Raw genomic sequence first — 13453 nt, 5'->3', positions numbered from 1 at the left:
ACGGACGCCCCAAGGGGTCGGCAGCGCCCTTAGCATTTGCCTATTCCGCCTATGCCCAGGGCCGGCCCTGCTGATGAATCTCTAAATAGGACAGAGAACATGGCTGAAATTCAAAGAGGATTATCAAGAATTTATTTAATATTCTCACAGAAGAGCTTTTTAAAGATAAGGTAAACCTTAAAAATGGGTAAAGTATGCACCAAAAATGAGTCTGTAAACTTGTAGCATTGTCACATTTGATCTAAAGGTGTAAATGGATTTCTCTATATCAGCCTTTAAATCATTTTAAAGCTTCTCATGACATTCAGTGGTCTATAAACCTAATGATGCCAAGTAAACACCCGTCATGCATAATATCCTGGATGCGTGACACTCGTAAAATGCTATATCTTATCAACATAACATCTGATATCATGCTTTACTCAAAGTTTCCACGCGTCCGGGCACACAACCTGTGAGAGCAGAAAATAACCTTCATCACAAACATGCCTATGGATTGGTATTATAAGATACTGCTGGCTGTGAGATTGGACTCCTGTCTTTAATTTTCCATAACACCAGAAAGATTTATAGCTTGTAGTAGTGCATGAGGTGTTGGCAGTGAAAACGGGAACCAGCATTTCTTTGGGCCTTCATTTAGGTGAATGTTACATGGACAACACTGTCCCTCAAAATGAGATTTGTAATGTAGGTAACCAAACACATTGGTTTTTATATTTTCACATTGTAACAAATGAATTGCTGGATGCCAACTTAGTTTAGCATTGTCTTCACCAGCTTATCCTGTTATCTAAATGGGAAGACTTTGAAGTTATAGAGGTTAACTTACCCATGCTTAATTTATGCACCTGTTTAAAATATCTTTTAAAGTTTTTTTCATGTTGATAAATAATAAAAAAATTAGGTATTCATGATATATTTCTGATTTGCAAGTGTTTTGCCTACTGCAATACTCGTATATCTCTGACTTTAATTTATGTGCTATAAATTTGAGTTGTTAAAATATAGTTTGACTCACATTACAGCAGCCACTGCGGTGGATATTTTAGTTTCACTGTAAACATAAAAAGTGTCAATGACAGATGAGTTGTCAAGCCTGTCAACATTTACATTTACACATTTGGCAACACCTACAGTACAAGGGTACATTAAATGGGAATTAAACCCATGACCTTAGTTAATAAAACCCCAGCTGTTTTAGGAAAGCGGGGTGGCATTTATTGGACATTTAGAAGCTCATATTTATGTATTCATCAATATCCGTCTGATACTACAATCAGAACAACTATCAAATCAACATGTGTGATGACTTCATTTCCACCGCAGGTGTCAGTTCATGTTTCAGTTTCAGAAACCGATGCCATATCTTCATGTTTACTAGCGAGATGAGCATTGTTACGGTTTGTCTGTCTGCAGTGATGCCAGGATGTATTTCGGACACTTGAGGTGCAGTTAAGAATTTATGAATGCAAATACAATAAACAACATTTTCTCAAAAATAGAGTTGAGTTTACCCTGAAATGTTGAATGTGCAGACCTGAAGGATTTCTCGGAAGACCATTGGGAAGTTTAACGGATCAGATCAAACAAAAGACGTTTCATGTGTGCCTCGAACACGGGTTGGGTATAATAATAGCGGCATCAGGTCTCTGGTAATTGAAAATAATGTGTTTTTGCCACAGACCCGAGACGACACCAAACTATGTCGCGTGAGCACTTGTGACACTGTGTGGCTGGCGGTAGGTTAATTTTCGTTGAGACAGACCTGTCAATCAATTTTGAATGCACATTTTACCCTGGTTTCATTGTCAAATAACATTGTCAAATAAATATAGCTTTGCCAAATTGGTTGTGAGGCCACTGAGGTTTCTTTCTGTCTCCACACACGTCTGTGCCGTTTACATTCAAAATTAACACAAAAAAATGGCCACTGATAGAAATATGGTGGCACAAAATGGCTACTTCAATGTAAGGGGGACCCTCGGTGTATGTAGATAAAAAGGTCTCATTCTAAGGTAATAAAAACATAGCGGTTCATTATGTAAGGTCTTTAAACACACCTGATAATATAGTTTTGGATATAATTTACCATTTCTGTCAAGAGATCTTTTTAAAAATTACACACTGCACCTTTAAAGTAGTTTATTTATATATACAAACAAGCAAAATAAACAACACGTAGATTACATAGGAACCCAAAACATTTGTTATTTTCGACGAGGTATTTGTTTAAGAGTTCAGTTTCAGCAACTAGTCAGACCTTTAAACAAACGGAAACAGGAAGTAAAGTTCGGACCAGACGCTTATCGCATCACTGCACATGCGCTTGATGAAACGGTCTATAAAAAATATATGTATCCCCGTGGGGTTCGGGTAAAAAGTGTTTCGGGTCATTTTGGGTTGGGTGAATTTTTTTTGGACCCAAGAAGACCTCTAGAAAGACACTCATGAACAAAAAAAATACAAAAACAGCCGTTGATCAACCAGGTAACATCATAAAGTATTAAGAATCATGGGTATGTAAACTATTGAACTGGGTTAACTGGTAATCTTATGACTTCAAATGTATGTATAAATGTATGTGTTTGTGTACATATATTTTTCATTAATCAACTACTGTTTTAGGCAATTCTTTCACACATATACTTTAATCAATTGTCAACAAGGTTCACTAAGTGTAAAATGTATAAAGTCATTTTAAAGTCATGTGAAATGCGTACAAAAAAAGGTAAAAATGTTTAATGTGTTAAAATCGAACTACTTTAAAAATAATAATAATAATAATAAGTCTGCTTTTTTACATCTTTTCATTTAATTCTTTTTAAACCTTTTTTTTTTCACTGAAAACTTTGTAGTTTAATATGCTGTGATTGAATCCCATTATATTTGATAGCTTTAAAGTGTGGGTTTGTCCTAATATCTTATTGGACCACTATAGGGATGCACTTCAATAAAAATGCATTTTATCAACAGCCTTGCTTCAATTTACTGATAAAGACCATCAGTTATGACCACTATGTGCATTAAAAATGTGTTAAGCCGTAATATGGGCATCTGGCTGCAAGAACACAAGTTCAAGGCAATTTGTAAAAAAAATTTACAAGGTTGCTAATTTGTATGACCGAATTCGTAAATTTTTGTATGATTTTCTTTCGCCAGTGTGATGATGTTAGGATTATGGATGGTGCATCATTATTGTTTTTTCGAATAATCGTATTTTCATTTGATTCACGTACGAATTCATCTGAATTAGCCAACTCGTAAAATATGCACAAATTCCCATGAGATCAGGTTGGGCTGCATTATGGGATTTAAGACCTTTGATGAGAACGTGTGTGGGCCGCACTAGGGATCATGGTAACATAACATTGTAAGTGTAACTCTCTAAATATGCAGCAAAGGAACAGGAGCCAAATTACCCCCTGACCTCCAGTGAAGACACCCTACTGGGACAGTTTCTCTGGAGCAGGACTCAAACAAACACCAGACCGGGGCAGATCTATCAATACCTCATCAAGCGCAACAGATGCCAGGAGATTATCAAATGTTCAACAGAGAAGGTTGTAGTGCTATTTTCTGAATGTAGACAAATGATGAATGACTGGGATTGTGGGAAAAGGTCATAAATGGCTTAGTAAAAGTCCTTTCAAAGCACTAACACAATGTACACACATAATCAATATAATCACATCTGTATATTTGTCTAAAAAAGGTTATGTAGCGATAATAAAAATGTTCCTTTACAAAGAAAAATCTTATTCCCAAGCTTTCCAAAAGTCACATGACTCCATCACTGTTCACCATTGTCCCCGACCCATCCGTTGATGTCCTTCGCTCGCACCCACTCCTTACCCACGTAACCTTTGACCTCACCTACCGAGGACCTCTCCTTGGCATCCAACGCCAACATCCTTTTGAACATCTCCATGCATACAGGCGTGAACCTTTTCCACTGAGATGGCACGGGGGCCGTGCTGGGCTCCCGGCGCCAGTCGGCGAACTCCTCGTAGAAATCGTCGCTGTCGTCGCACCGCTCCCAAGGAAAGAACCCAGTGAGAATACAAAACAGCAGAACGCCAAACGCCCACGTGTCTAAACTGGGCTGCACGCTGAGCGGAGGAGCCTTTACCTCCTTCTGACCTTCTTCCAGGACCATGGCGCACAGCTCCGGGGCCATATACGGCAACGTGCCCGATATATAGTGGATGAGGGTTCCACGTCTCTGGGTGAGGCCGAAATCGGCCAGCTTAACTTGACGGCAGTGGTTGTCCAGCAGCAGCACGTTCTCGGGTTTGATGTCGCGGTGCACCAGGCCACGCTGGTGGATGAACTCGAGGGCGCTGGAGATCTGAACAGCACAGCGTTTGACTGCACATTCTGAGATGCCCACCTTGTGAAAGACAATATCAGTGTATAAGTATAAATATAATATAAAGACATGACAACTGAAATAATAAAGTTAATGGCTTTAAATGGCATGTTACTGTAAGTTCCTTTTTGAGGGAACTTGCACTGCGTCGCTGTAGTGGAGCTATGAGAATGCCTCCAGGCGTGAGTGCATCTGAATCTGTATATTAAATTCAACCAATGGTGGGATGACATGGGAGCCAGGAAGTATAATGCTGCGTTTACACCAAACGCGTTTCAGGCATCAAAGGCCTAGTTTGCCGCTTGAACAGTTTGAATGCATTCGCGCGTGTAGAGCGAAGTAGACGCATGGAAAAAGCAAGCATTTGACCTGCGTCATAGGGCAAAATCCGCTTCTTGTGGGAGGGACAAGTGCTATGCCATTGTCTGTTTGCAAAATCACTGATGTTGACTTTTCAACTTGGGCATCAGCCGCAAATTTCCACACAATTTCACGCCTTTCGCATGAACTAGACGCGAGAATGAGGCGTAAACGTGTCTTCCGCGCCAAAAGCCTCATCCACGCCGCGGGACCTCCAGACGGGCGTCAACGCGTCTTCACATTGACTTAACTCTCTCACCGTTTCCTCGCCAATTCCTCGACGAGATTTTCCGTCTTTCCGCAATACCGCTTATCCACCAGGTGGCGCACTTCCGTAACTTAAACAACCCGGAAGTAAATTGGGTGTTTTTGAAGAAACCTACCCATATTTGAGAGGTGATTACAAGCGAACTAATGAAGGTAGGATGAACCTTTTTTTTTTTTTTTGAAAGCAGAGGGTCTGTTCTTTTATCTGATATATTGTTTGCTTATATATTTAAAGAAGAACATTTTCTGGAAACCATTAAACTTTTGTGAAAATCATGAAAAATGCTGGCGCTGGCTGGCAACTTTAAAAAAAAAATGCTGGCGGGGAAAGAGTTAACATTGAAATCACTCGCGCTTCACGCCTCTATCGCGGTTGGTGTAAACGCAGCATAATAGGCAACCTGAAAAATGCCCTCACTAGCTAAAAATATGCCAAAGAAGGAGTAACAGGGAAGTAGGACGTATTGCAAGGGAGACACAGCGTCTCGTTCCCTTCTCAGGGAATAAGGGTTACATCCGTAACCCGAGACGTTATTTATGTTGGTAATATGTTATGACAAAATGCTCACATAACATGACCATTGTGTCCACTTAAATCTTTCCAGGTTACATTATGTCTGTCTTAGAGTTTCGCTGGATTTGTTGAAGTGACAGGAACACATTTGCTGACAGAGTAAAGCAGCTGACCCGCTCTTTTACTCACACATTACACCCTCCAAGATTTTTGAGGAGGACATGTGAACATCACTGACATATGTCAAACATATCTGCTTCTTATTCAATCTGAACAGCATGTGAACATGCCTGCTGTGTAAATGGAGAATGTAGGACAGATCACTTGGACTGACTTTCAAGAGTTGGTGCCCGTGTTGGCGTCCCTGTCAGGTTTTAAATTGTAATAGTCTCTGTAGCAAAAATTACTATAGTAAATATTACTTATATATTATTTAAACACTTTTGCAATAAAATGGCATTTTTGTTTCTTGGGCAAAATTTTTATGTATCCTAAATATACAATTTTAGAAACACATTATTTAAGTCTTGACATTTATATGATGATTTGGGAAAAAAACTTTATAATAAAGCCTACTTTTAAAAAAATGTAGTACTTGTATTATTACTAGAATAGAAAGCACTTAAAAGCAAAATAAATGCAGACAGTGTAAAACTTTACTTTAAATGTGTGAAGTATATTTAGAGCTCGTAAATATTGATGACGTTTGAGCAGCACCCACCCGTGGCTGAATGATGGCGAACAGGTCTCGACCCACCACCAGCTCTTGAGCAAACCCATAGTGCTCGTTTGACTGGAAGGCGATGCCGAACAGACCCACGATGCAGGGGTGACAGGACAGCTGCAGGGAGATGCAATATTCCCGCAGAAATCCTTGCAGTTTGGTTGATGTTTTGGGCAACACTTTCAGAGCCATTGGCGTTCCTGTCAGAAGGTAACAAAACTTTAGGGCCGTTACTCAATCTGAGGCTGCAGCCTGCGGAGGTCGCACATGGAGACTGCATACGTCTTCAAGCCTGGTTTATTTAAATTCGCTAAGCATTACATTCGCAAGTCATAAGCATATTACAACAATTTACGATTAACTAAAAATGATAGTCAACTTTATAATTGTTCATATTCTATAATAAGACAGCTTTAATGACGTATCCAGCCTAGATATACGACCTACAGAGGCTGCAGCCTTCGGATAGATTGAGAAACGGCCTACTGTAGGTGTGTTCGACTTCATGCAGCGCTGCGCAGATCGTTTAGCGTATGACGTCACAGTACCGCGAGAACATCGTTCCGTGTTCAGTCAGTTAGGCCGCGCGTCTTGTGCCACAATTTCCGGTTTATTGATAAATTCCCACACATGAAGGTGAGTAAATTCTGACGAAATGCTTATTTTAAAATTACTTCCCAATACATAATTTTTCGGGATATTTTCTTAGTATTAACAATGTGAGTAAACACTGTGGGGCGGTTTCCCGGACATGGCTTATCCTAAACCTAGATTAAAATGCATGTTTGAGCTGCTTTAATTTAAAAACATAATTGTAACTTATATCAGTGACATGTTTTTGTCTCGAGATCCACACCTGTAGTATTTTTTGTATATTTTATGTTTGTAAAAACTTCTTAATTGTCCTTAAGCCTAAGGGGGCGGTTTCCCGTACAGGGATTACACTGTTAGTCATAGACTAAAATACATGTAGAGCTGTCCAAACTGAAAACAACTTGCACTGACATATCTTTAAATACATTAGTACCCTTTGTTTTGCCTCAAAATGCACACAAGTAATGTTTTTAGTAAGGCATGTTTGTTAAAACTAGTTTTATTTCCTAATTAAACTAAGGCCTAGGCCTGGTTTAAAATAATCCCTGTTCGGGAAACCACCCCTAGGAACAGAACAATGTAAGTCTACTATGAAAACCGCTAACATATAACATTTTGTATTACTTGTCATATCTTTTTATTATAAGACGTAATAGTCTAAGATATTCAGATATAAGGTGTTTAAAATGTGTAAGCAAATACAGTTTTAAAGGGACACTTCACTTTTTTTGAAAATATACTCATTTTCCAGCTCCCCTAGAGTTAAACATTTGATTTTTTACCTTTCTGGAATCCATTCAGCTGATCTCCAGGTCTGACAGTACCAATTTTAGCATTATTTTAGCACAATCCATTGAATCTGATTAGACCATTAGCATCGCGTTAAAAAATAACCAAAGAGTTTCGTATTTATAAGTGACACCCCAAAGCAATCAAGTGTTAGTTTGATTGTCTACATGTTTTCAATGACCTTACCCTTACAGCGGTGAGTTACCAGCAGCACACGGCCATACTTGCCCCGGCCGATCTCTTTAATGATGTTGAAATGCTCTTTAATCTCCAGTTTGCACAGGCTTTGAGATGTTAACTCCATCAGCTCTTCTATCAGACTCCTGCCCTCCTCCACTGAGCCCAGTTCAATCATCTCACTATACTGGAAAATTAAAACAATATTCTCAACACTCTTAGAGTTACTGTCCCAAAATCTCATACAAACCATAGCGGGTTCCAGGAAGTGGCACCAGTTTGCACCAAAACATATTTAGGCACTTAAAATATATATTTTTATTTAAATTAAAAGAACACATAAACACTGAAATGTAAATTTGCTGAACTTGGAAAAAAATATTATCTACAGTGCAATTCTTTGCACCTTTAAAAAACTTTTCATTTTGTGCATGCAGCTTTAATATAGTTTATTGTTTATTCAGTAGTCACTAAATAAACGACACCATTAATGTTGTTTCTAATTATGTGATAAAAGCAGTTGCAGATGTTTTACAAAATACAACCAATGAAATGTGCACCACTTTCTGTTTTACTACCAAAATATGTAATATCCACTTATTAACTTACAATTTAAAGTTTCTGCGACATCTCGCGTAAGTCTTATGATTTACATCCAGATCATGATGCCTGATGTGATACGCTTATCCTTGAATACCGCTTCGAAGTGGTAGTGTAGGTTGCGGCCACTGCACTTTGCTAGTTTTAAAAAATGGGAAAGTCTTGCACACTTACTTTCTGTCTTGTGCACACGCTCTTGAGTGGCCAAGACCGCAAGTGTGGGTATTTGGACGCAGCCTGTGTTTATGTGCAGCACCCTTATCAGTGCAAACGTTTGTGAAACATTGAAGTGCTGTACAGTTAATTGAAAAATGTATTAATAAACAATTACATAATCGCCAAAAGCCTCAATTGCAGCTTTCCATTTGTGCTCATTTCTGTGTGTTTGGGCATCAAATTAAAATTGATAAGTTGACGTGTCCTTTAGCCATTTATTATTTTGGATATTTTACTAAGAACATAACTCCCATAATTATCTGCTTTGGATGTTTAAAATTTACCATGCAGCTGCTTCACAGAAAGTTATAAAACATAAAATCTATTAATCGGCAAGAATAAATGCAATATCAATACCAAGGGGAATAGTCTGCAATTATGCTTTTTTGTCAAAACCGTGCAGCCCAAAAACATTGTTACTGTTCACAATCAATCAGGGACTATTTTTTCCAAAGGTAGAAAGACTTTCAAAGTTTTGTTGATCCATGTTGTTTTTGCTTTTATATTTGTATTGTGTGACAGCTGTTTCAGAAAAGCAATAAGGTAATCAAGACAAATTGCACTGCATATAACATCAAGTACATAATCAATGCCAAACATTTTATTTAAAGTTACAAAGTAGTGGATATAAATGGAATTCTTTTTATATAACACTGCCGTGTGAGTTTATGTGAGCCGCAGAGCTTGTTTATGTGTTTGCTCTTAAATCTTTTACACAGTTTCTGTCATCGCTTACAATCAGCACATACTCTCTCATCTCCCAAACACTTACTACATGCATTCCTGATCATTCTACACCTGCTGTGCTTCTGTATTCTGATACGCAAACATGCAAAGCATGTTTACATGTTAAGACTATATCATCAACAAATATTACAATTAGTGCAAATACTGTGACAAATACTTAACATTCTTTCTTTCTTGCTTTAGGGCTGCTCGATTATTACAAAATCATAATCCCAATTATTTGCGTAAAAATCATAATCCAGATTATTTAATACAGTGACTTTGAAAACATGCGTTTATTTAACCTTTTTATTAAGTGTTGCAATAGGCTACACATGTCAAAGCAGTGGTGCCTTACATCGTTCCAGTAGTATGCAATTTATATTTAAATCGCAAAATAATTGTTTTACCTCGATTATCTTGTTTTTGTAATTGTTTAAATCCCAAATTGAAAATTGAAATCAAAAACGATTAATTGCACAGCCCTACTTTAGGTTGTAGTAAAGTTATGCTGTATTGCTTTCTGTTTACACTTGCATGTAAAAAGGTTTCATGATTTTTTCTCCCATATTTAACTAACATAGAGATAACATTGCATAAAAATTACATAGAAAATAAAGCATACATTTAAACTAAATCTCTTGCACACAACCAATGCAATTAAACATTCCAACATTATTCCAAAGTGTCACAATTGAGATTCCCTTTACTATTTTCTACATAATGGCATAGGCGCATATCTGGGAGACCTTCAGAAAAATACAATTCTTTACAAATCACTGCATGAACCCACTAAAGTGAATGTTAGTTGCATGCAGAAAACATTTAAAATTGCAAACAAGTGTTTTCCAGAAGCATGCAGAGTAACATATAGGATCTCACTTTATCAATGGCTGTCTTTAGCTGTATAATAAGGTCTCTCACTCGTTCTCTCTCACCTTTCTGCAGCTGTGCAGGACACGCAGAGAATCAGCAGTAGCACCAGTGCTGAAGCCAAAGTCAATGCCGAACTTTACGAGTGAGAACTTCTGTTCTGTCAAAGGCTTTGAACGGAGCGCTCCTCTAATGCTTTATATGGAAGAGGCTCACACTCTGGGAAAGTTTTTTGGGTCTGACTCCACCCCGATGTATGCCATCAGGTATGTTATCCATGTAAACACATGCATGTTCTCTTGCACCCATCAGACATTTATTTTTGCATGTGCACATGCTAAGATTGAAGCATTATTAAATATATGTATATACCAAAGTTATTAGACACATTTAGAGTAGTTTTAGTCTTTTTAAATGCACCATAGTAAAGAAACACACTGGGACTTTTAGTAGGGATATAGGTAGGTCACATATGAGCTTGCACATGAATACACTCTCTCTCTCTCCAAGTACAGTTTATCAGCTCGATCAATGGTTGGCATCTTTAGCATACATGCACAGCACCATCAGATTCTATTCTTATCTTCATTCAGTAGTGCTTTCATGAAAGACACTCGGCATAATCCGAGAGCACAGCACAACTAAAGCGTATTGTTCAGAGTTTGTAGTCCATACTGTACGCTTTATTCAGTCTGGCACCATATTGATTCTAAAACAAGGCTGTGAGGGATTGACATCGAGAGCATGCACTTTAAACTTAGGTCATATATCCCTTCTCATTTTAACAATTCATGACTTTTGAGGTTTTATGTCCCATTAAAATTTGTAAAATGATGTATTTTGATGGCTGAATGACCAGCATCCTGATACAAAACAATAGGTATAAAGTAGGGCTTTCACGATTATAAAATTTGGCTGGCGGTTAATTGTCTAATAAATTGTGACGCTATGACGATTAATTATCTGTTTTAATGCTTTGACATCTACTTGATAAATTTTTTGTTTGTTCATGAAATAATTTTCACACACGATCCTACTAAGGTCAAATTGGTACTGGACCACATGTCTTTAGTGGCTGCATAAAAATAATCAATTCCTTACAGATTTTTAGGTATAGCATCCTTCACTTCCCTAAATTTGCTAGAATTGCTGTTTTGGAAATGTTTGTTTTACCTGGCAGTTCATATGGCTCATCAAAGTGTTGCAGCATTTCTTTAAACGTTTTTTTTTTCCACTGTATTGAATGGCTATGGCTTCACAATGTTGTTTATACAAGCGCTGCAGCTCCCCCTTGTGTTTTTAAAGAGATGTGCAATCATTGCGGTGATCTGAAATCGTCACGATGAGGTCAAACAATCGCGATGAGATGATTATTTAATCATTGTGACAGCCCTAGTTTAAAGCACACGCATCCCTCACAGCCTCGGATTGAAATCAACATGGCGGCGGACTGAATAAGGCGCATTGAAAGAGGTGATCATGACTTATGCCTACTGCAGATATTTGAAACATCTCTCATGCTTGGTGTGATAATGTTTGAGCATTCCCTCTAAATTAATTGTGTCACCATGTTAAGCGCGTTAATGACAGGCTTTCCAAATACGGTCTTTTCAAAACCACCAAGACGTGATTTCTTTGGTCAATCAGTCATATTGGCATCCTGTTACAGTCATGTTTAGACACATGGACAATGTTACGGGTGCCAACGTCTTCTTTACATTTCCCAAGAGGTCTGCGGGAATGGAATTACAGTTGTTTGCGGACAGACAGTCACTCAACGCCTGCTGCTCCGGCCGAAACAATATTTCCAAAATATGCGTCACATGCAAAGTGCTACTTATCTGTGATCTTCATTGGTGTTGAATGCGATTCGCAAATTAGAAGGGAAATGAATCTAACTCGCAAATGAACAGACAATGAGATAATCTTACTTTATCACCAGAGGAATGCTAATACGGGGTTAAAATCACAAAAAGTCTTTTAGGGTGATTTTCTTCTCGATGGTGTAAATAGTGTTACAGCCATGCTGGGATCTTTCCACCTGCTGTGGTAAAATGGATTAACTTTAATCACGTTACGTATCAATTTCTACACTATGCCTGTGTGGTGTCTTTGACCCATGTGGTATGTGCACACGCATTTTTATTGTAAGTCATACCGACATAGTGCTTAAAGAGATTTGCTTTTGAAGATCATCAAATACTGTTAACTTGTGCAGATTTTAAATGACTTTGCTCACCTAAACGTTTACAAATGGCATTGCATATGGTTTAGCACAGATTTTTTTTAAGAAACATCCAAATATAAGGTGGATATTAAATGGTAAGGCAGTAAATATACTGTTTAAAATACAAAAACCCTGTATTTGAAATAGGCATGGGCCGGTTACCGGTTTCAAGGTATACAAGTTTCAAGTTTGATTTCAAGTTTATTGATTCATATAGCACATTTAAGTGCTGAACAGAAATGCATAAAAAAGAAAAGGCAAAAATAAGAATAATACTAAAAAGAGAGAAGGAAAAAAATACATAAAGTGAATGGGATGGGCTATATTGGTGAAGGAGTTCAGACAGATAAAAAGGTGCTTGATTATTTAAGGATTTGTAGACAAAAAGTAAAATTGATGCGGAAATGAACCGGAAGCCAGTGTAGTGAAAGTAAAATGCAATGGCAATACCGCAACACTGTGAAACCGTGGTGTTTTTGCTAAAGGTTATCATACCGCCAGAATCTTATACCGGCCCATGCCTAATTTGAAATTGTCTTTTGTTTGCGAAATGAGTCCAAATGTCCAAAAGATCTGTCCAAAACAGATTTATGGAAAAAAAATTTTACCATGAGACCATGGGAACCACTAAATTCGAAAAAAGTACTGCAAATAGGGCTGCACAATATTGAAGACAATGCAGTATGCAATAGCATCATTGCTAAAATGATGCGATATATGGTATGTGATACAAAAGTCCATGTAAAGTCATTTAGAGAATTGTTTATAAACATGTTAGAAATGTTAGAAATGTAAATGCTGAAACACGTTAATAAGACGTGAACTATGTAGTACTGAATTTGTGGAGTTAAACAGTCTCTCCACATTTCTGTGTTCAGGATTGTATGGGCGGGGCTAAAACGGTGGCTTGATGACACACTGGAGCCAAAGCATGGCCCCGCCTCTAACACAATCGAAAAACCATCACTTTCTTTATCTAACCTCTCTCATATCTACAACGAACTAAAACTTTGACTA

General features: G+C 37.9%; 1 protein-coding gene across 3 annotated transcripts; it reads right to left on the bottom strand.

Annotated features, from left to right (window-relative positions):
* Positions 1-887: 887 nt before the first annotated feature.
* LOC135752027 (serine/threonine-protein kinase SBK1) lies at positions 888-10404 on the bottom strand. Of its 3 annotated transcripts, none has more exons than XM_065270351.2 (4): positions 10275-10374; positions 7804-7976; positions 6232-6434; positions 888-4390 (listed from the first exon to the last, which is right to left on the bottom strand). In XM_065270351.2, the coding sequence occupies exons 2-4, from the start codon at positions 7970-7972 to the stop codon at positions 3791-3793; spliced, it is 972 nt and encodes a 323-aa protein (XP_065126423.1). In that variant the 5' UTR covers positions 7973-7976; positions 10275-10374; the 3' UTR covers positions 888-3790. The 3 variants fall into 3 exon arrangements, with proteins under 3 accessions (XP_065126423.1, XP_065126422.1, XP_065126421.1); XM_065270350.2 differs by having other exon boundaries at positions 7804-7981; positions 10219-10368; XM_065270349.2 differs by having other exon boundaries at positions 889-4390; positions 7804-7981; positions 10275-10404.
* Positions 10405-13453: the final 3049 nt, after the last annotated feature.

Source organism: Paramisgurnus dabryanus, chromosome 11 (assembly GCF_030506205.2).
Source record: "Paramisgurnus dabryanus chromosome 11, PD_genome_1.1, whole genome shotgun sequence".
NCBI lineage: Eukaryota > Metazoa > Chordata > Actinopteri > Cypriniformes > Cobitidae > Paramisgurnus > Paramisgurnus dabryanus.
This window is presented reverse-complemented; position numbering and strand designations above follow the sequence as displayed.

Bases quoted from the DNA above. Each gene is read 5' to 3' on its own strand.
- LOC135752027 (XM_065270349.2), bottom strand. From the start codon at position 7,972: ATGATTGAACTGGGCTCAGTGGAGGAGGGCAGGAGTCTGATAGAAGAG. The intron at 6,435-7,803 runs GTAAGGTCATTG...ACCTTCTGACAG, and splicing joins GGTAACTCACCGCTGTAAGG to GAACGCCAATGGCTCTGAAA. The intron at 4,391-6,231 runs GTGGGTGCTGCT...GTCTTTCACAAG, and splicing joins TCGCCATCATTCAGCCACGG to GTGGGCATCTCAGAATGTGC.